The 23850-nt window shown below is 38.3% G+C and overlaps 3 protein-coding genes across 6 annotated transcripts; 1 reads left to right on the top strand and 2 right to left on the bottom strand.

Moving 5' to 3' along the window:
• The first annotated feature begins 5472 nt into the window (after positions 1-5472).
• trib3 (tribbles pseudokinase 3) lies at positions 5473-9922 on the top strand. The gene is made up of 4 exons (XM_043252869.1): positions 5473-6242; positions 7086-7373; positions 7479-7771; positions 8449-9922. The coding sequence occupies exons 2-4, from the start codon at positions 7086-7088 to the stop codon at positions 8909-8911; spliced, it is 1044 nt and encodes a 347-aa protein (XP_043108804.1). The 5' UTR covers positions 5473-6242; the 3' UTR covers positions 8912-9922.
• A 951-nt stretch (positions 9923-10873) lies between these two features.
• Positions 10874-13953, bottom strand: maf1a (MAF1 homolog, negative regulator of RNA polymerase III a). The gene is made up of 8 exons (XM_043252870.1): positions 13555-13953; positions 13181-13448; positions 12936-13064; positions 12683-12845; positions 12460-12581; positions 12219-12338; positions 12010-12114; positions 10874-11730 (listed from the first exon to the last, which is right to left on the bottom strand). The coding sequence occupies exons 2-8, from the start codon at positions 13261-13263 to the stop codon at positions 11709-11711; spliced, it is 744 nt and encodes a 247-aa protein (XP_043108805.1). The 5' UTR covers positions 13264-13448; positions 13555-13953; the 3' UTR covers positions 10874-11708.
• A 1189-nt stretch (positions 13954-15142) lies between these two features.
• Positions 15143-22066, bottom strand: zc3h11a (zinc finger CCCH-type containing 11A). 4 transcript variants are annotated; one of them, XM_043251831.1, is made up of 17 exons: positions 21958-22066; positions 20578-20644; positions 20293-20440; positions 19908-20027; positions 19687-19810; positions 19427-19606; positions 19161-19226; positions 18999-19079; positions 18803-18904; positions 18652-18720; positions 18467-18562; positions 17853-18386; positions 17697-17764; positions 17218-17608; positions 16919-17082; positions 16679-16818; positions 15143-16378 (listed from the first exon to the last, which is right to left on the bottom strand). In XM_043251831.1, exons 3-17 carry the CDS (start codon positions 20344-20346, stop codon positions 16171-16173), a joined length of 2397 nt encoding a protein of 798 aa, XP_043107766.1. In that variant the 5' UTR covers positions 20347-20440; positions 20578-20644; positions 21958-22066; the 3' UTR covers positions 15143-16170. The 4 variants fall into 4 exon arrangements, with proteins under 4 accessions (XP_043107766.1, XP_043107768.1, XP_043107765.1 ...); XM_043251833.1 differs by having other exon boundaries at positions 20293-20414; XM_043251830.1 differs by having other exon boundaries at positions 20578-21126; positions 21958-22059.
• Between the last annotated feature and the right edge of the window lie 1784 nt (positions 22067-23850).

Raw genomic sequence — 23850 nt, 5'->3', positions numbered from 1 at the left:
TAAATTGAAAATATAGTACAAAACATTTAGTTATTTCGCATTTTACATAGGCATACAAATAAGATTGAATTTTACAACTAACTATAATTTTCAAGATTTCTTCATTTTATAAAAGACAGATGCCAAGTCCAAAAGGAATCATATAGTGTCATGCATCAGGCATTCGGTTCTTTTTGTTTATTGGTTTTATTGCAGTAATTCAGCTGTTTGAAGCCACAATCTTCCTCAGTGACTCAGCAAATTATAACACGACCTCAGTCTGTTTGCAAGTTCAGCAGGTCCAAACACCTTTGTATAATCATAATACTTTCAGGTCTTTATTTTTGATTCACAATGAATGCAACTTTTTATGGCGTTTAGAACTGCTCTCCTAATGGCCGAGGGTCTGGGTTGATAAAACAAAAAGTTTCCCATGATTACAGTCCTGCTTTTATCGTTGTGCAATTGAAGATTAAGACTATACGGATACGGCCCCAACATTACTGTCCTTTCAGTTGGATGGCATTTGCAAAGGGCAACTAACTAATTGTAAATGCTGCTATCAGTCTACTAGGAAACAGAAAAGAGATAACAGACATGCTGATCAAAATAAATTATGGTTTCCCTCACACATACACCCACCACATGCTGAACACCAATTTCGACCCACTCACAGGATTACTGTGCAAATGACACCAGCTCTATTTTCTAAGAAGCTCTTTTTGGTGCACATGAGTAGAGAAAACCGCAGAAAGCTAATAAATAACACAGTGCCAGATACAGAGATGCTACTTTTCACTTGTATTTAACGTCTAACAAACAGCACAAAAAAATCAGTCAAGCGAAACCCTCTTTAACAAGAACGATTTCTTTCAAACTAAAGATCTGATGCTCTCTGTTAATGAAGAAATCCTAAAGTCCTCCAGAGTGAACTATATAAACCTGTGTGCATGTGTCATTTGATGTTTTAATTATCTCCATAGTGATATTTTTAATCATGTTGCATATTCAACTGTTCATCCATGTATATCATCTACTACTAGCCTGGAGGGTATGTCAGCAACACTACTTTCAGACTGTGCGCACCTATGTTTAGATTTGAAGTTTGATCGCTGTGTCAGCTAGCTTGGGTTACAAGCTGAAGTGCCGTGATCATTCAAACTGCACGTACACCCTCAAATTTATATGTATATATAGACAATCTATTCACTGTCATGTCACTTAAAACTGATTACTATTTAAGTTGCTTAACCCTGTATTTTTAAAACTATTATTTGGTCACATCTTATCTTGCCTAGGCCACAAGCAAACAAAGACTGCAACTGGTGCCCACTTAAAAGAAATGACGCCCATGATTACAAGTCAGAACGTTTTTCTTGCTGCTCAACAGCAAGTGCTTGAGGGAGGGGATCTGGGTAAATAGGGGTGTTACTTGAAAGATAGAGGGACACAAAGCCCAGTCCAGACGGAAGTATTCAATTTATTCAGGTCTCAGAACAGCTGTTGCCAAAATAGCTTAGTGATTAAGAGACCAAAGGCTTAAAAGGACAAAATCTTCCAGAGCAGCCAGACCTGGTGGTTACAGTCAACAGACGGCTGGACGGAACAAGCAATATAAACATTCAAGAGGTCATTAGTAATAAACCTGTGAGCATTGTTCATTTCAGTCAGCACTGTGTTGATGTTTCACACTGAATCCATTTTCAGCCTGATGGAACATTTCAGTAACAGTGTCCTACCTATCTGTATATAATTGTTTAAATAAATTATATATATATACATATATGTGTGTGTGTGTGTGTGTGTGTGTGTGTGCGTGCTTATAATGACATGGGTATTACAACATAAGCATGGTTCATGGAAACTTCCTGTGTTATTTTTTGCATAAAAAAAAAATATTGTTGACTATTGATAGAAATATACCCATGCTACGTATGTTTTTTGTGATCCATGGTAACATATATGTAATACCATATACAGTATTTTCTCTTTTTCATATTCTACATATTTATATGTCTGTAATAGTATCTGTTTTATCACAGTAAAATGTCTTTTATGTCTAACATACAAATAAGCTTATTATGCTGTAATTACATTCAATGTAAATGCTTAAGTTAGACCTATTCAAGAATTGCTTCAAACAAAACAAAAATGCAAAATATGTAAAGACTGCTGATTGACAAAGCAAAAAAAAAAAGAAAAAAAAGGTAGCCATATTTAGAAAAGAATCTCTTTCATCCTTTGTGGATCCATTAATGAGCCATTAAGAGGTCAATAAAGTCAATACACTTACAATACACATTTAAGCTTTGAAATCAGATAGGTCTGTTGGGCCCAACTACACCGAAAACACTTAACCGCTGGAAATGAAAAGACTTGCCACTTTACACTTGTGATCTTGAAAGATAGGGTGGAGGTCTGTTTACAGAGGATCACAGTGAACTTAAGCAGAATAAAGAGCATCCCTGAATACACACAGCAAAAACTGTTAAAGAGTTTAAAAGAATTAAATGACTCAACGTTTGGAGTTTATATTATAAATGCAGTTTCATTTTTTCCCCACAAAGCCATTTAACGGCACTTTAAGACATCTGAAAAACCCAAAACAGGAGCGCAAAGCCGTTCGATGCGCTATTAAGCACTCTGAGTAACTTGTTTATCTGAGAGACCGCTCACGGCTGAGGAATTCAGACTTTCACAATCTTTCAAAAACACTGCGGATGATTAAGAGCGAGGCTTAAAAAAGGAAATAACCTGCTGACTGCTGTCTTTCTGTCTCTCTGTAAAACACACGTGACGGTTTCATTAAAATACAATTGCAACAGAATGACACAATCTTCCAGACATGACCTTAGCAGTAGGCTAATAATCAGAAATTAGCTGATTTCTGATCTTCTTTTGGTCCAAGTTGCTCAACACTCTTCCAAGCACTTGCTGCCCTGTGATGTATAATTGTTATTCTGATGGGAGAGTATTTTGGGCTTGGTGAGAAGTAAAATGAGAATCACCCACCCATACAGGGTAAAATGGCGTTGCTGCATCATCAAATGCACTTTTGTTAACAGTGTCAATTATTTTTAGGGCAAAGTTTAGTGTAGTTCATTACTTTCAAACCTGATAAAGCATTATCGCCTCTCACGGGACATTTCATTTCCAAACTGCCACGATATGTACAAAAGCAGATGAAATGAAATGCCAAATTCACTTGCTTCACATGCTTTTAGTGCCACTCACCCAACATTTCATTTCTAATCTGTTGCAAAACATACAACAACCAAAATAATAAGCGCTTCCAAATTCACGTTCATCTGTTTTGGATAAATCTCAGCTTGCTTTTAGCACTATTCACCAGAGATGTAAATGTAAAATTGCTGTGAAGGGTTTGAGAAACAGCATCAGGCCACTCCACGGGCATGTTTTTTTTTTCAGTATATAAGATAATATTTGCGCGTTCTTTTACCTCCCTGAAAAAGTTACAAGTTTAAATAGTCTCTTTTAAGTGTTTCTGTTATGCTAATGGCAATGCTACTAACAAGATTAGCCAGTTAGTTGCGGAAGTGGTGTAGCACGTCCTCTAGAGAGACATCTGTGAGCTTATAGCATAACCCACTCAATCAGACAGCTAATCCAATTAGACTTTGATATGCCCATTTCGTAAACTAGGCTAATTCAGCGACATGTCTGTGGTTCAGTGTATTTGTGTCCGTGTGTGAGAAAAACTGATGCAGGGCCAATACGAATAGGTCAGCGTGTCTTTCATCAAAACCAACTGAGATATAAAGAGAACAAATGTGCCCCTTTTGCCCAAAGGCTGTCATCGGCCGGTGGAAACTGGAGAGAGGATATTCATGACTTCCTGATCACTTTGGACCAGTGCTTCCTTGGTGGTAAACCACCATTAGTGTCCATCAAGATGAGACAGAGTCTTTGTGAGGACATTGCCTGTTCCCATGGTGACAATATGTCTCAATCCAGAATGTGTGACATCTGTGTAGACACAGACAGGAAGGAGATTTCTTGGAAATAGAGTCATATTCATCCTAACAATTCCCTCTCTGTCAACATGCAGAGAAGCTGTGCTACACTTTCAACTTTCTGATGGTGATATATTAAAACGCTGTGACTCAGCTATGGCTGTTGAACTGAAGAATTGCATATTAAGAAATCCCCTGAATATCCGTCCATCTATTTAGCGCATTTTGAACAGTTGCATCTGGTGGCTCGAGGTGCAAGATTAGATGATAAAACGCACCGTACAGCAAAAATGTTTCCATTTTAAGGAGTGGTTGATCTCCCACTTAGGCCTCTGATGGTGGAACAGCCCAGGAAACCTCTTTCCACCCACACACACACACACACACACTCTCTCGCATGAAACCTCTGACTCAACTTGAAACCATGAGCACTGTGGAGGCATCCTGCTGACTGCCTGGTGCACTCTGCCTCAGGTTACAGGGTTTGCCGTTGCAGCCTGTTTAGTGCAGGTCATCTGTGCGATAAACATGCAGTTTACTAAATAACCAGTACACCAGCAATAATACAGACTGAAATCGAATAACGCAAAATGCAGCTGCAAAACTTAATACGGAATTAGGTTAAGATTAGCTCACTGAACATGCCTTTGTAGAGGAAACCAACCTTGAGGAGATATAAATGAGTTTCATGTAATTTAACATCTCGACTAAAAACAGACCTAAATGAGGTGGTAAGGTGTATACAACACACACACACACACACACACACACACACACACACACACACACACACACAAATACTGAAATGTTTGACTTTCAGTATCTCTACAAACCTGAACACAGTTTGAGACATTGTTGTACTCTCTAGAAGAGACCTAAGAAAAGAAACAAGGCAACACCATGTAATATCACTTCTGTCTAGGAGAAACGACACATATTTATTTTCTTCGGGTTCATATTTCGTATTTTGCTCTATATCTGTCATCTACCTGCGTGTCGCCCCGGCAGACATTTGATGTGCAACACCAGCACTGGTATTGAGTCATACGCAGGGGTGGGGCATTAACCTTCACAACGGCAAAAAAGAACAAGCATAACGTATATATATATAGCAACACATATAGCACGATGTTCGCTCGCTTGAATGCACATTTACGCGACATTACTTTGTTTAGTTCCTGCTTTATTTCCCCTCTCCGTTGAAATTCAGCAGGGGGTTGGTGGGGGGCTACTATTTTGTTAGCGCGTCGTGCGCTCCATATCTGCTGCTTTTAAATACCGTCGACTTGTCGCGGTCAGTCACTGCGTGCAATCGGCTAAACATTTCCACTAAACACTTCGCGTTTGCAATCCAGCCCTTTCAAACTTGAACAGTAGTGCGTACTATTGCGAAGCTCTGTACTAGATGTCGTCAGACCCGAGGGGCGGAGCCAGGATGTCGCAATCTTACTAAGAACAGCATCATCGAGTCAGGCTGGTGTAACACACTGAGCATATTAGACGTGCCCAGCCAAAGTGAGACTTTACAGTCAGACGGTCAGGCTGAGGGGCCACGTCTGATTTGTGATCTCATTAATAAAAGGACCTTTATTTCGACAGCAGCAGAAGACGACCATCTAAAGGACTACTTTTTCATTACCGCGCTGTCATCAGTTTCGCCCTCTAGTCAAAACTTTCTCCGGATAATTCCTTGCGTGTCGAAACTTACAGTTAAGTGCGTTTAACAACCTTTTCGTCAAGTTTTATTTGTCCGGCGCTCGCCGTGAAAGATCTAAAACCGTAACCGACCGCGTTATACCGACAGCGAAAATCAAAACCCAAGGAAATATTGTCCGTGCAGGACGCGTTCATTCAGCGGGAATAAGGAACAAAGACATTCGTGCCAACAACTGAAGATCTCTTGGTGTTGCCGCCAGACTCACAACTATCGGTTTGCTCAATCTCCAGGACAAAGAAAAAGGACACAATACGCACGGGAAAAGTCTATGTAGATGTGCACGAATATCTGCAAAACACTTTGAAGCCGGAGATACTTTTCAAAGCGCCTACTGTATAAGGCACGCGCCTCCTTTCAAACGGACTCGTATTTATTCTGCGTTCATTGGAGACGACGTTTTCTTTCATATGCCGAGACCTAACTACAGCTGACAGTTTCCCACTGCTCGTTTCTCAATACTGCGTGTTTTTCCCCGGTGGAAATGTTCTCTGACAAGTAGACACAACTAAGTGCGCCTGTAGTTTTCATTGTTCTGTTTTGGAGAGGAGCGGGTCCTTTGTCTAAGCAGCGAGGTAAGTCCCGTAAACCTTTAAGCGTCACATTAACCTCCAGAATCGCTAATTAGTACTTCCAACCAAGAGCCCTTAAGATTAGTTCGATTATTGATCAACTTTCCCATTTAAACGATTATCGAGAAACGCTTTGCGGTTAAACTTTACGCGGAAAGCGGCGCAGCGCGTGTTGTTGTTGTTTGGACCTTGATTTCACCTCCTATCTACTGAACGTTTTGAGCACGGCACTTTAAACGTTTATCCTGCAAAGAACTTTGGCGTAGCGGTTTACGTTTGCGCTAAAAACCGCTCGCCCCGGGGATTTGGGTTCGAGTCAATCGTGACCGCAACTCAACCTCGCAAGCGAAAATGTTTAAAGATGTAACCTTTAACAAAAACGAAACCCATGATTTTTTTAATTTAAAAAAGTTAGTTTAATAGGGTGAAGTGGAAGAAACTAGGCTACGTCATTGTATGACGTACGCGTGTATGTGTAATAACTTAAACACTGCGTGACTCACAGGCGCCGAGCAGCATTTCGAAAAGAACTTGAGTCAGTGCGACCGAGCAACCCTGCTCATCACATAGTCATTCAACAGTTTTTAAATTACCTCCTTTCATTACACAATTTTAACGCACCTCCCATTTCTGTTGACTTAGCTAGTTAGTGCGAGAGATTATCCCGTGGTTACTGAGTGTTAAAGTGTGGCGCAATAATCAAATGCGCTCGTTTTTTTTTTATCAATTTTTTCTTTTCACCTTTGCGCATAGCCTCTTCATTCTTCATCCGATCGGCTTTTAAGGTACTTTTAAGTCGTGCTGTCACGGGGTCGTGAACTTACGCGGGTTTTTTTTGTGTCACAGATGAGCATGAACCTGTCAACTCCTACACCTCCACTGCGACTGAAGCGAGTAGACTTTGAGGACTCCCACAACAACGATCACTTCAAATGCAAGCGCCGCAGACTCAGCCAGCCTCCGTCCCCGGGTCTCGTGCCCTGCCTTCGCCCCCTGTCTCAGAGCCTCGAGCAGCCGGGGTCAGAGAAGCACCACGTCTCGCGCATCGGGCCCTACATCCTGCTGGAGGCCGCAGAAGGAGCTCAGACGTTCAGAGCGGTCCATCAGGTCACGGAGCAGGAGTACACGTGCAAGGTGAGCACAGACGCTTCATTGTAGAGGATTTGAGATGGCTTCTGTTAATATGAGTCGATGTAACGAGGGAGCAATAATCATCTTGTTTCGATGTGTCGTCAACAGGTGTTTTCCATTAAGAAGTATCACGAATTCATCGCACCGTACACGCGTCTGCTTCCACACAGCAACATCTGCAAGATCTCAGAGGTGGTGCTCGGGGAGGCCAACGTGTACATATTCTTCGAGCGTAACTATGGAGACATGCACTCGTACGTGCGCACCTGCAAGAAGCTGCAGGAGGATGAGGCAGTGCGCCTGTTTGGCCAGATGGCAGCTGCGGTCGCACACTGTCATGAGAACGGCGTCATTTTAAGAGACCTTAAACTGCGCAAGTTCGTGTTCACCGACCCACTGAGGTCAGTAACTCTGTTATTCTTTATTATTAGCTAGCTAAGTCACACACTTTGTTAGTATTAGGGATGCATAATATTAAATGGCAGCAAATATTACAAAAAAGCATTTTTTGTGCACAGTATTACATTTTTATTTTTTAATTACCTTTAGTTGTTGTGTAATGCTAACTAAATACTATGTATTTTAAAAGCATTAATAGTTTGAAAGCATTGGTAATCTTTAGCAATTTTTGAAATTTATATATACTTTTTATTGTTATAAATAAATTGTAGTATTTTAAATCAACTTTTTAAAAAAAAAAACAATATAGAGTTTTAATATTGGTTGTTTACATAAGCAAAATAACAATTGGCTTATTGGTGTGTTTATTTTCATTGTTTAGAAATAACAATATTACTCCAAAAACGTGTCGTTAAATTTAAATAATGTAGTTTATATACGTTTTTTTATACTGTATATTAATGTATAAAATTAATATAAAGTGGCAAATAATAAAAAGTTATTTAAAAAAAGCTATTTAAAATTTAAATAATTTTAAAGTATACAAAATATTAGATCTATATTAATTACAACCCGCATAGGTGTTACCTTGTCTCGGTCATCTAGCAAATATTTCTTTATATTTTTAATGCAAGAGGTTGTTATCAGGTGACTGATAGATGTTCTTTTGTTTCCTCAGAACAAAGTTAGTCTTGCAAAACCTGGAGGACTCCTGTCTTCTCAACGGGAATGACGATTCGTTGACGGACAAACATGGCTGCCCGGCCTACGTTGGCCCAGAGATCTTAAATTCACGACACTCATACTCAGGGAAGGCTGCCGACGTGTGGAGCCTTGGCGTTGTTCTGTACACCATGCTGGTAGGACGTTACCCATTTCAGGACGTGGAACCCACAGCACTGTTCAGTAAAATACGCAGGGGTGCGTTCACCATCCCGGAGACTCTTTCACCCAGGGCTAAGTCACTGGTGTGTTGCATGCTGAGGAAGTCTCCCTCGGAGAGGCTCGAGGCTGGAGATATTCTCCTCCACCCGTGGCTCCACTGTAGCAACAACGTTTCCCTCAACCAACACTCCAGCACCAGACACTCGACAGATCAGGTGGTGCCTGATTTTGAACCAAATGAGAATGAAGATTGCTAACGAGCCGTTTCATTCTGTTCACCCACAATCAGGGGATTGGACTCTGTGGAGGATGTAAGATTGCCTCATAAGGTATGCAGAGTTCAAGGGCATCAGTTGGAAGAGATTCCAGAAAGTATAACAGTACTGTTTTTTTCACCCAGAACTGCTGAGTTGTTTGGGATGGGCCAGAGACTGACCTTGTAAGTCTTTACAGACAGAAGTAACTGTGTTTCTTACCTCTGAAAATATCCATTTGTGGTGATCTCTCCAAGAAAATGACAAAGGATGCTGCTTTCCCAGCAGACGTTAGTTCACGGCACAGCTCGTGCACACGATTTTAACATCAGTATTGTGTAATCAGTGCATGGATTCCCCATTGTACACCCATGTTGTGTAAATTAAAGTACCTCTAACTTAATTCCTGGTATACTTGATGCACACTTTGTGCCTTTTATGTACTGTTTACATATTTTTGCAGTGGAAAATACAGATTTGACTATTTAAAGTGCCTTTTTTCCAGTAAAACAGCCAATGTTGTTGTTGTCAGACTTGTTGAAGTACCAAAGATTTGAGTTTTTTCTCCCCCAGTCTGAGCGCGTGTAACTGCAACGGGTCAGCACGAGTGCTCATGTTTCCTTTTCATGTGAAGAATTCAAAAGGGTTCTGTGTTTTCTGCGAGTCTCTTTTGTAAATGTCTTTCCATCTGTTAAACTATGTATTTGTGCTGTAGAGCAGGTTTAACCCTGAAGGGATGTGGGGCAAAAAATGCACCACAGGAAGCGTCCATATAATGGTTTAGAGGTGTGCCTGTCGAGCGAAACAAAGGCTTTACATACGTTAACGTTTGTGATGCCTGCATGCAATGCTTTCACCCTTTTTTCGTTAAAGTACCTGTCATTTTGTAGATATCTTTTTGTTACTAGCGAGAAGTGGACACTACATTTGTTGTTGTTTCAAGGGTTGACGTACCTACAAACAAGTATTTTGTTGTTGCCAGTACAAATAAAAAAAAAAAAAACCCAAAACAAATCAAGACCGCATTGTTGCTTCTTAATGATTCATTATGATTTTTGCCCTGATTAATAATATTAAACTATTATCATTCGGTACAAAAAGCAGCACTTTTCATATCCCAGCAAGGTTTTGTAACAAAAATTGCAATTAATGCACATTAAGTCAGTAAATATTTATTTGACACTGCATTTTGAAAATAACAAAAACGCTCTTTAAAAGAATACTCATAAAAATGTGTTAAGCTGCCAAGAAGGAAACGTTAATGTATGCATAAATCTGCATCCAATGGGGCTCATTTGTGATTTTTTTTTTTAGGACTGTTAAAAGAAACACTTACGGAAATAACCTATGAAATCAAGAGCAAAAGTGATCTTACATCTTTCTACCCATATCCTGTGCTCATACTGGTGCAAAGCTACATCAAAATTACAAACATAGATGGGTCACAGTCAAATCTAAAACAGAAGAGGAATTCAGGAAGATTGCAACTTCACCACATATGGCCAGATCTTCAAGAGGCCCTGCAACACATACCGTAACAGCGGACAGTATGAACTATAGCAGTCGTAATGAGTGTTATTTATTCAAGCCACAGTAGAAAGACTTAAGCAACAGCACTGAATCAGACCAATTCGTTCACTATCAAGCTATATGTCAAACGGGATGTAATAAAGTTTAGAAAAACACTGACACCCACTCCCAAGTTTTTAGATAATCAACATCCACAGAACCATGTTAGATCTACAGCTATAAACACACAAGCAAACAATATCAAGAGTCAAATGCGTTGTCAGGAAACCAAAAGTAAGTCACCTCAAACAGGTCTTCTTGGAAGAAGGCGAAACTGCAATGTTTTCATGTTATACACCTCACAAAAGTTACAGAATTCAAATAAAAACCAGTAACAACAAATAAAACCTTAAAAAAAAAAAAAAAAAAAAAAAGAAATTACACTTTACAGACCCATCATGGTTTTCCTTTCACATATTTATTAGATTTGGGGCTGCAATTAAAAAATAAAGTTGATCCATATGTCAAGACACCAATAAATCTGGGTGATGTTTATACTGATATCTGTTTAAATACGTATCTTTTCTGAGGCAAGAATGTTGCAGGAAAATACATTAAATCCCACAAAACAAAAATGACACTCATCCATTGACTTCTACTGTAATTAATAGAGAGAAAAAAATCAAGGGCATGTTGAAAACAAAAATGAATTCTAAACATATATAGGCCTCAGAAATGTGAAAACTCAAAATAACATTTAAATGTGAACAATGATTTACAATCTGTTCATTTTTAATGTTTGAAATGCCTTAAAACATAAAATTAGCTCCAACAGTAAAATAAATAAAGCAGTAAAGAACAATCTGAGACAGAAGACAGGTACGTTGAAGGATGCCACCTAGTGGAAATACTGTTGTAAAGAGTTCTCAGAGCCATAAAAACTAGTGGAAAAATAAACAAGAATAAATGAGGTTTAGGTTACAAGAAAATATAAGAGGGCGAGGGAGAAAACAGACAGGGAGAATAAACCTTACACACTTGCACTCGGATACAAATAAAATGACCTCTTTGGAAATAGAAAGTACAAAAAGTAAAAATAACAACACACGTTCCCTCTAGTGGAATTCAGAGGAATATTAAGAGAATGCAATGGAAAGTACAATGAATAGCACTCTCTGGATTACAACATGACTAACAATATATAAAATGGAATAAGAAACAGAAAAGAATAACAGGCAATGAAAACTCAGGCAAGAGATGCTGGCTTCAGATGACAAGGAGGAGGGCTTTATCAGGCACACAGTGCACCATACCTGAGAAAAGACCCATCAGTCCATGATTGATTTCAATGACAAAAGCTCTGCTTGTCAGTCTGGTAATATCTCAATAATATTGTTTGTAGTTACACTGCAATGTTACTTTTAGCTGTTGGTCCTTCACTAGCAACACGTCATTTATTTGCAGTCATTTGCAGTCATTTCTTTCTGTCTAATCTGAATGATGATAACACAACAGCTGTGGGTATTTATGATGCAGTACTGCCTAGAGAAGTGATGAGAAATAAAAGTGATGCAGTTTGCGCAGTTCCTCACCTCTCTTCATCCATGTTGCCCTCTTCCTCTTCCTCATAGCTGCCCTCATCTAACTCCAGATCCAGTTCAGTGCCGATGCCAGAGTCTCTTGGAGCCATGAAAAGACTAAATGAACACAAACATAAAAAAATCAGAGCTCGATGGATTATTAACAAAAAAAAGTATATGTTGATACTTAATTGCTTTGTCCCTCACATAGAGATTCTCACCTGACAGAACGGCATGTGAAGAACACAATCCTCTTCAGTCTTTTGTTATAAAAGAAGTAGTTGAAGGACCACAGGTTGCCTTCTTCTCCATAAGGGTCTGAATCCAGATCTGGATTGTAGCTGTCACAGAATGCAATCACAGCTTGTTTAATAAGTTAGTGCCGTATCATTCAAACAAAAACTATTAAAAATATTTCAGGTAAACTTGACTGATCATGGATTTTAAAAGCAGAACGTGTACCTGTATATGTCACATTCAGCAAGGCTGATCTCTTTGTCTACAGCCTCCCATAACTGAGGCTGCAGGTGACTGTATGCTTCACCCGCAGCAGCAGACAAACTGCTGTTCACTGCATTAAACACCTGCGAAAATCATCAAGTATGTTTTACAACAGTTTTATAATACCCCATTCTCTCTCTCTATATATATGCATATGTTGTTTCAGAAATTGAATGAAAATTACCCAATTAACACTGGGCTCCTTGCTAAAATCGTGGCCTTTGGTGCGACTAAAGTCGTAGTCCGGCCGGAAGGATTCATTGAGAGTAGCGATCAGGTAAAAGAGCGTCTTTCTGCTGCACTTGTCCGAGAGAGGACCCTCCCCATCATCCAAACTCTGACTCAGTCTGAAAGTAAAACATATTTCAGTGAACGCGCAGTGACTTTCTGGATGTATTATGTTGTGCGCAAGCCGGGTTCCTCAATCTCTGACTCACTTGTTGGGGCTGATTCCTGAGCTCTGTGGAGGAGACAGAGCCTCCAGCACATGCGGCTGACCCTCCTGACAAAACTGCTTAAACATCTGCTTGTCATCGCCTGCCATCTTACAGGAGTAGCTCTCGATGCTACAGAAACATCACAGCAGTGTCATCAGAAAAAAAAAGCTTCAAGTAACACTCTGACACCAGAACTGTGTGAAAAACATGTGAAATGTTTATAAAACCAAGTAGTGAGCACTTACCGTCCAATTATCTTACAGTCTCCCGTTTCAATAGTGAGCAGACTGTTTATGGCCTCAAAACTCGAGTTTTCGAGGAGCTTCATGGTTTATTCAAATGTATTATATATGTGTATATATATATATATATATATATATATATATATTTTTTTATTTTTTTTTTTATATATATATATACACTGACAAGAGTTGCAATGACTCTTTAGCGCCACTAGATGTCAGTTTCTTTGACAAACAACCATCGACCAGTTATTCCGCCGTTACACCAAACCTAAACAACGTTTAGCACGTTAGTTTGGAGAATATACGGCTTAAACAGAAATATATCAACAATAAACAACTAGCCAATGCTTGGTTGTAACCAAATAACCACTAACCTCGATGTCTCCTACAGAAGCCCCTTTTAAAACAAACGGCACTCTATTACATTCAAATGTAAAATAAAATAATAATAATAACAATAAGCCTCCCTTGCAGATTCTTACGACCGCGTAAATAATCTTCTTCGGTTGCTTATTGCACTTCTATGTCTAATAAATATCTCTTCCTTTTTACTGTGAAATTTCCAATACCTGCCATTAAACAAGCTAAAATTTAGAGGGAAATTATGCATCCCAGCTATTGAATCAGAACTTGTGGAGAATTACAAGGCTTATAAAAGCCTTAATCCTCGGTTTATTGTTGTCTATTTGCGAAAAAGAATGACAACAACAGAGGACGAGCGTTTGTGTTGCAGTTTTCGGTCGCAGCAATACGCAGTTGTCTTTTTCCTGTGTTTTCTTTCGGTTAGGATGTCATAATGATAGAAGTGTTACATGTTTACCGCCACCTAGCGGCTTGGGGTTTAATGGCGGCTCTCTTTATAATAAAGATTTTCCAATGACGAAACATCAGCGATAAAGCATCAAAATCATGGCGAACAAAGCGTTTTTATTAAATAATATTATTCGTATATTTTACGTTTCTCAATTTAAGTATTCTTAAACTGCAATCGTAGTGCATATTTTTCCCAGACAGGGTTTAAAGAAAGACCTAATATAGCTAATCTTTGTTTAAAATGACTTTCTGAAACACAGATGTAAAACATGGAATCGACGAATGTACTTCTAGTTTTTTTGAATACAGTGTCTAAAGATCTATATTCCCGTTACTATTTTTACTTTTCTTTTAAACCACATTTAATAGAAATAAACATGTATATAATATGTAATATAGCCCCTTTATCATCCATCACAATGAGAAAAACGAAAATATAGGTCTGACGTGCAGCAACAGACTGTTGAGCTTCACAAAATAGGAAGTCAAGAAAATAAAGCATTAAACATTTCCATTAGGACAGTAATTAAAAAAAAAAATTCAGTCAGTGTTACAAATTGTCCGTCTATATTGTCCTAATGCAATGTGAGGAAGATTGCTCGAGTAGCCAAAGACTCTCCAAGGATCACAGCTGGATAATTACAGGAAAAAGTTGAGTCTTCGGGTCAGAAAGCTTTAAACGGGCCAAGAATGAGTCACTCGGTACTAAACGAACGTTCTGCCATGGCTTCCCCATTTCTCTAACCTGATCTCTATAGAAAACTGAAGAGGAGACAGTATCAACAATCTGAAGCGTCTGAAGAAAAACATGCTCATCTTACATTAAACCTACCTCTTGGTAAATTTAAGTGTCCATTTTGCCCTGAAGTAGCTTTATTCTTGACTAAATTCTAGCAGATTTCTGTTCATTTGGTTTAAACAGTTGTCCGTAAAATCTCTCCAGATTTACACGCTGCACACTTTTTGAGGTTATTTTTTAACGATACAAAGGCAAACCCTGTGTTAGTAGTTTTTTTTTTTGACTAATTGGACTCTTAACTCTAACATTGCATTACAAACGCCCAAAACATAACTAAAAATTTAATTTCTAAAAACAGTTACAAGCACTAATATGTTTGCTTGATGACCTTTTCAAAAACTGAAACAATGTTTTCTCATAAAGACTTTTTATTTACAAAAGGAGATTTGAAAGAGGTGCAACTCAACTGAAGGCAGACGTTGCAGTACAGAGAGCGCGTTCACATCCTAGGCCCTTAACGCATGACGCCACTCAATTAAGGTGAATAAAAACAAAGAGGAGAAGACACGGATGGTCAAGACATTTCCACAGAAAACAAAACATACAGGTTAAAGCAGAGTTTAGCAAAAGCTGAAGTATTTTCCCTGAGAACACTGCTTCGTATTTACACATTTCATTCAGAAGTCTGAGAAGGAACTTCACTGCTAAAATAATATGATATTAATTTCACAAAGTGAAAATGTGCTGCTGGTCCCCAAGGGAATTTCAGGTAGCATAAAATTTGTGACAGAATTAATGCAGAAAGGCGAGCCATGACCTTCAGCTATCTGTCAGATCATTAAACTATAAGACCATAAAATGTTTTGCCTAAACTAAATCAAAGGTGAGAAAAATGACCTTTTAAAACAATGTTGATAATGATGTCCAAAGAACATTTAATGAATCATAAATACATGTGACTCCAAAAGAAGACTAAGAAAGGTGTGGCCTTGATGTGCATCTCTAATAAAAAGCAATATTTCAGCATACACAGTACACAACTGAAAACTTCCTGTCTTTGTAATACATGAGTGATAGTGCTAGAACACAACTTCCAAAACAATCATTACACCTGAGGCTGGCTTACAATGGCTTGGTAACATCTGCAGCAGCTAAATAAGATTCTTCCTCTTTTTTTGACAGCTTTAAGTCAACTAAAAGAAAACAAGAGGACAAGACCTGGACACCACAATGTGTGTTTCTCAAGCACTATTTGATGAAGAAATCATATTTACATCGACAAGAAAAAAAAAAAATCTAAAAGAAACATTAAAACAGATCTATTAGAGCTTGAAAATAAAAGTCTTAATTTAAAATGCTGTGAATTAAATGGTGTCGCATTCCTTTCAAATTCATAGCGGCAGTGTTTTTGTAGGAAACCGTATGACATTGCTCCTGTCTAGCTGTCAATCATTTCTGAGAGTTCTAAAAGGAGGTCGTCCTCTCCCTTGCCCGAATCCAACTCCAAGTCATTCTCAAGCCGATCATCAGTAAATTCATCTAACAGGTCTTCAAAGTCATCCACTGATGAACTGGTGACAACAGGAGTACGACCAGTAGTGGTGCTGGACCTCCGAGAGCGCATGCTGGGGGTTTTGACCACAGGGCTACAATAGGGGAGGGGAAAAAATATATAAAAACAATATTTAATAAAGTTGTATGTAAACATTACATACATATACATGTTGTTTATACATCTATATTATAGTGCTGTAAGGTAGTTCCTATAGTTTAGAGCAGAAGCTGAGAATTGTAACATTTAAAATACATTAAATAAATGTACATTTAAAAATGTAACGTAAAAAAACAAAACATGTTTGTGTACCGTTATATCCCTACATTCACACACACAATTTATTATTTGGAAAAAGCAGTATGTCTGAAACATGAGAGAACAATTTCCATACCTTTGGGGAACTGTAACAATTTCAGGTGATGTAGTACTGGCGGGCTCAGCGCAGTTCATAGGCACTATTTGAATATCCACGGAGTTGGAAGTCACCTGCTGAGTGTTGGACTGAACATCTGGAGAGGTTGGTGACTCCACCTAAAAGTTTTAAAAAGCAATCAGTTAAACTTGATAATACAGTGAAGTATCTGACTTGCCCAATACACCTCTCTATTTAATACAATAAACTAACTCTCACCCTGAGGCGCTTGCTAGGAGTAACCAGTGTGGAAGGTGTTTGGCAGGCAGTGTTGAGAGGTTTTACTTCAGCAACAGCAGAGTGAAATTTTGCCGCTTTCCTTTTTTGGGCAGGCTGGGTTGCCGGCTTCATTACTGAGGGCTTTACATTCACCTTGGGCTTCACTGAAATACATGCAAATGCAATGGATTGAGCAGGCATTAAACCAAGCCATTTTTAATAACACAGATATTAGTACTATTGTAAGCATTACTTGTGTAGAAATCAAAGAGACATATGACCATCAGTTAAACTCATACCTTTGGTCTCTGTTTGAATAGTCCCCTCAGCTAGCTGGATTGGTATCACAGGAGAAGTCGAGGGCTTTGGTGTGTTTGATTGAGTTGGTGTGTTCATCAATGGAGTCCTGTCTCCAGAGAGCTTGGGAGAACTTTTCTGGGGGACCTCTGGGGCAGCAGGAAGTAAAGAGCTCTTCTGTTTGAGGGAAATCCGCTGTCTCACGGTGGTTTGTGATTGAGCAGAGGGTTCAGGGGCTGGTGGTGAGGCAGCAGGTGCAGACAGTCCTGACTCTTTCTGGTTGGTGGAGGTGACTTGCTCTTCCTGCAGCTTCCGGAGCCTCTTCTCTCGCATGATCTCCTCAAACGTTTTTACTTTAACGGTCTCACTGGTGGGTTTACCTTTTCCATTTGCCTGCGAGTTAGACAGAGCAAACAATAAATATTCAAGAAACAACACCATTTATGCATGCCTGTTGTCTTGTGCTTAATTTGTATCTTGCCTCTACTGCAGGTTCTGGTTTCTTATCAGGTGCATCTGGTTTTGTCTGACCCACAGTGCAAGCAGATGCTGGAAAGAATAACAGCTGTGTGAACACTTTTTTGGGCATATGAGGTACCTATTTCAAACTAGACAAACACAAATGTGTCTGACTTACATGAGCTTTTATTAACGCGTAGAATGCGCCTCTTTGGAGCTCCACTTGACTCTGCTTCAGTTGAAGTTGGGGTCTTATCGTCTGAGGCCTCTTGAAGCTGTGCCTGCATCCGGGCCGCCTTTTCCCTGCGAATCTCCTCCAGTGTTTTTACACGTACCTCCCCAGCTGCCACAGAAGCCTTGTCTGCTGCTCCGGCAGTGGAAGGTCCTTCATTTCCCTCTGGACTTCGAGCTGTTGTGCTCACTTCCTGGGCTTTTTTTTCCTGCATTTTTTTCTTTTCGTGAAGGATTTCTGAGAAGGTCTTAACTTGAGGTGCGCAAGCGGGTTTGACATTTTTCTTGGATGGGCTCAGCTCCTTCACCGGCAATTCTTTCACAACAAGCACAGCTTTACTTGTGTTGAGGTGTCTGGCTGCCTTCTCTTGCCGAATCTCCTCAAGGGTTTTTATACGAATATCTCCAGATGATTTTGGCTCACCGTCTGTGCTAGATGGGGTGGCAGTCAACCCCAGTCTTTCACGCACTGGTTTCTGAGCTATAAAGACATGAAAAAATTAATTATGAAAAGATGCAAAAGACCCACACAACTACAGCTGCCACAAACAAATCTCTAACCTTTCTGTGGTAGCACGTCTGTGGAGGATTCAACAATTCCACCGAGACGTTCAGCGAGGCGTCGTTTCAAAGGTAGGTCTTCCTCCACAGGACCATCTTTAATTAAACAACAACATCATGTGTCAGATTTTGTAAATAGGCATTGGAGATACATAAATGTGATGCAAACTGTTTTATAAACTTACCTCTGGCCAAATGTTTTTTCCCAATTCTGTCTGCAATTTTTCTTTTTCCAATTTCATTAACCGATGAATCTACAATAGATTTTAAAAGGGCTTAATAATACAATTAATTCAATATTGTAAAAAAAGTTTTAAAACCTTATGGATCACTCACCAATGCTGGCATTGTTAACTTCCAGACGTGAGAGAGATTGAATGTTTTCCTTTTCAATAGCAGTTCCTTTGCTTTGGGCTAAGCCTTGCATGGTGGAATGCCCTGCAAACAAATGAAACACGAATATTAAAATGATCCTTCAGATTGCTTAACAACAAAACTTACCCAAACAAAATAGTGCTGAGGGTTCATTTACCAGATTTCTTCAAACTTGCCATGAGTGCTTTCCGCAATCGGATTTCCTCTAGAGTCTGGATACCAAAGTTCAGCGAATCATCTGCATGATAGATAATGATTAAATAAAGCTCCTAATAAATACAAAAAATAAAAATCAACAGAACATGAAAATGGTCTTTACTTTTGTTTGTAATCATTTTTCGAGGTGATCCACCAAGAGATTCATCACCTTCCTCTGAGAATTGATCTGCAAATATATAAGTAAAAAGACTGAGTATTTCTAGCAGAGGGATACAAAACTATTGTCACAGGTCCATCTGCAGCTCCATATGTTCTAAATTAACACACCTGAGCCAGCTAATCAAGAACTAATTAAGGGTATGAATCAACCACAAACACGATTGGACAACCTGTTCTAGTCAATGCATCACAGTAATGTGAGCTTACCATCCTCATCGTCGTCATCGACAGGATTGATGACCACTGGTGGATGGGTAGGGCTGGGGACATTCTCTTGGGTCTCAGTTCGAATGACTCCTCTTAACTGTGGGTTAGAGGGGTTTGCAGTGGGCGCAGGGACTTGGTCCTCAAGTGGGGTCTCTTCCTTCTCCTTTCGCACTACTTGTCCTAAAAAACCCCCAAAAGCCAATTTAAATAAAAAAATGTATAAAGTCAGGTAAAGTTCAAATATAAAGACAACAAAATACCTTTGTCTGGGGCAAAATAATTCCCATCGATGACGCGCGGCTTCTCGTGATGGAAAGCACAGTGAGGTTTCTGGCAGCCAGCCGGCTGGTTCTCCCAATAGCATGCGATTTCCTTGCGGTTTTTCTATAAAAGCAATAACAGGGTAGTTCATTATTGAGGTTCCATTTTAGAAACAATGGAAGGATCTTAACAAAAAGAGGTTTTTGAATCGGACACAAACCTTTATTTCCATATGGCGATACATGCAGACGTTACGGAAGCACCTTTGCTCCTGCCACAGGGTGCAGACGGTCTCGCTACCCATGGCAGCCTCGCAGTGTCGAAAAGGGCAGCTATCACCCTTAAAAGGCAAATCGCAACACCAAAAATTAACTTATGTATGTGTATACAGAAAATGTTTTCATATTACTTTCCGTATTACATTTCATATTAAATCTTAATTAAACGTAATACTTAAAATACATATATATATAAACTGTATATATATATATATATATATATATATATATATATATATATATATATATATATATATATATATATATATATATACACACATATATATATATATATACACACACACACACATTTTTTTTCCATTTTACCTTAGTACAGGTGGAATAGTAGTAAAAGTAGCAGTCATCTCCTTGCATGGTCATTCTGGCACAAGTTTGTAGTCTTCTAGGTCAGGAGCTCTTCAGTGATGCTGGGATCTCGTCCTGGACTCCTGCGACAGGGTCCACGTGAATCTCCCTATTTAGAGTGTTACAAGCCTATTCATGCCCTGTTGATCCTTTCACATTTTCACTTTCACATTCTGTCCTGAATGATGCAAAATGGTGCCCGATATTTAAACACGAGAGAAAATGCGTTGCAAGAACTTCGTTCACCTGCAGTGGCTGAGACGTTGCCTGGTGTTCTCAAGCGCTTGAAGGGTCGCTCCGCACTGTATGGATCCTGAAGGAACACTTGACTGATGAGTAAAGACTGAACAGGGAGAGATGGGGCAACTTTTGCCTCTCTTAGAAACTTGTTCCCATCAGACTGCTGTGTTAAAATTAGCAGGTGGTGGAAAATGTCCGTTTTATTTTTTTTTCTCCAATACTGTTGATAATTGAGCGTTGAGGGGGTTTGAGGGAGTTTTAAAAAAAAATCCTCAAGCTAGATGTTGTCAAAAAAGGAGAGACGAGGGCAAAAAAAGGAACTGGATATCTTGGAGATGTTGGAAAGAAAAAAAGAAGGGTTCTCTTCTATGTTTCCTGAAGGCAGGTGGAAAATTTAAAAGGGGTTGACCGGAACTTTTTTTTTTTGTTTTAAATGCTCAATAGAGGAAAACCAAAAATCAATGGTGAAATTAAAAAAGCAGCAATCTTCAGGGAAGCTATTTCATTATCCAAATCCAGTTCTCCTCTGGAATGAAGGGCAAGATCTTGCATAACCTACATTTAAAAAAAAAAGAGACAAAAACACTCCCCATGTGCTGAACAATTGGTTATCTGAATGAGGATAGGAACACAATATATTTTATTACATGGACAAAATTCTTAAGGGAGACTTGTTTTTGGATTTTTATCACATGTAATTGGAAACAATAGTACGTGGTAATACATACAAATAACGTCTGTCTGTGGAGACAATTTTGTACCATTTTGGTTCTTGGATTCGTTATATATAAATATTATATATAAACCATATTTATCAAGTTTTAAAATTGGTATTATCTGAATAAATATTTCGCAGATTTACCATGCGCACCTGTAAATTTAGAGTACAATTTACAAATCTCAAATGTTTTAACATTTTTTCAGATGAAGAATATGTGTAGTACATAATATAACGCGACACACTCACATATGAACGAAATCAAAGCGAAAAAGACTTCAATTCGAATTTATGAAAAAATCTTTCGTTTCCAATGAGTTTTTCAAAAGTCCGACAACGTACACATCGAATCAAATCCACTGTTCAGAAGATAGTTTTCTTTTGTCGTGTTAGGCCTTGGTGTCGATTTTGGCCCGACTCACTTACTACGCAGGTTGTCAGACGAAAAACACCGAGACAAACAACTTGTAAATGACTAATTATTATTTTGTACGTTTAAGCCTAAAAACTGTTTACGTGAAAATAACACCGTGTTCTATGGCTTTCAAATAGCATGTTGCTAACTTCGGGTAGCATGTTGTTAACTTTAACACGCTTACTTTAACTAAAATAAATGAATAAAATTAAACGAAAAGTTTAATCACTTCATATAAAGCGTTCACAATTACCAGTTTATACCGATTGGAATTAAGTGTGTTCGGTTTGGTGCACGTAGACGCTCGTGGTCGACGCTCCGGGACTGGACTTATCTCTTCTTGACTTCACAGGCAATCAAAATGGCGTCCGGCTGCTCAGGCAGCAAAGTACTGCCATAGACGTCAGTGTGACGAACAGATTTGTTAAAGGGATAGTTCACTATATTTCATATACTACAATATTGATTCATTTGTTATATCCTCTTAAATTTAAAATAAATAAACTTACATTTTCGTCCTCTTTTTTCCCAAAAACCATCTTAGAAAAAAAATAATTCACTATGTTATGTCCTCGTTGGAGTCAATTTCTTAAAATAAATAAATGAATAAAAATGCAAATTTTTAGTTTTTACGATTTTGTTTTTGTTTACCAAACTTTGATGGTTCCCATGTTATTACAGAATTTTTCAATATACCATTGTTCTTTCAGCAAAATGTGTGTAAAACAGTCCTTTTTTTCTCATTATATACAATGCATAAACTAAATCTAATTTTCATATTAATGTGTTTTTGGGCCAAAATATCATGAAAAAAGAAGTGTGATAATGGGAGTAATAATTGACAAGATTTTTATAATACTATATAATGTTTATATAATTTGTTATGTCTCCCAAAATGCATAATAAGCATGCTTTTAGTATGAGGACATGCATGAAATCAACATCCTGTTTTGTAACAGAAAGTTTTGATTTGAAAGCCCATAGCATTTATTCTTAGAGGTTGATTTATGACACACAATTTAAAAATTAGACGCATTTAAATGACAATTACAAAATATTTTCATATTTCCGTAAGAGTTTCACAAAATTGATTTCAGACATTTCTGAAGATCAACGAGAGGGTGTGGTCATGATTAAACATCCAATAATTTGGTATCGCTGAAAAACCATGAATATACAAGACATTAAAGGCTGACTTAAAACTGTGGCATAAACTCACTAAAATATAATGTCTTCATATGAGGATGCAGGGTCTTAAGAGGTTAAAGTGACTTATCCTGCTAAAAAAGCAATAGAAGCCCATCACAGAAATTCTAATGGTTTCCGTTAAAATACCATTACAAACCATTAACCAGTAAAACCATTCCAAAATTCCTTTTTGTGGTGTATTTTGAGCACTTAACGTTCCAAATAATATAATCAGTCACGTACCAATAGACACCATTATACTTTCCATTAAAACCAATACAACTGTCATTATAACCATTAAATTCATTACATTTTCTATTGTTTTGAGTAGGGTTCTATAGTGCTTTTTTCAGGAGGGAAGAAACACAGGTTTGAAAAGAAATTAAAGCATGTAAAACTATAGAGTTTAAAAATTAAAATAAAGAAATAAAAAGTAGTCTCTGAGTAGTTACTGTGGGATACAATGTCCTAATGAAAAGAATACAATATTTTGTAGCTATTCCCAGTCACAGCTGCACAATAGCCACATATGAAATGCACAGTTTTACTCTTACTTTTTAATGTATTATTTTTAACCACACAAACAATACAATTATTAATAATTATGAAAATAACAAATAAGCTATATTCCAGTAAATGCATGCAAAAGTATTTCATGTGTTTCACATTGCATGTGCAAAGCAAAGGCAGTTTCTCAAAACAGTTTCACAGACAGTTTTAACGTCTAACAAAAGTTAGTTAGCTGCTTATTTACACTACATTAGTTGCATGACTAAATCTTCAGACTAAAATAGCTTAAAGGCTGATTTTAAAGCAGAGGAATAAGAAATGAGTTCACATTAACAACCACATCTATTCACAAGTAGGCTTCTCCACATGCATCCATAGGCTACAACTAAGTCTATAGTAGGCCTATCCTGCATATTATTAAATAAAAAAAGTGCTTAGCTGTTCCATC

The sequence above is a fragment of the Puntigrus tetrazona genome, chromosome 11 (assembly GCF_018831695.1).
Source record: "Puntigrus tetrazona isolate hp1 chromosome 11, ASM1883169v1, whole genome shotgun sequence".
Classification (NCBI taxonomy): domain Eukaryota; kingdom Metazoa; phylum Chordata; class Actinopteri; order Cypriniformes; family Cyprinidae; genus Puntigrus; species Puntigrus tetrazona.
Note: the sequence above shows the minus strand (reverse complement) of the source record. Positions and strands in the feature narration are given on the sequence as shown.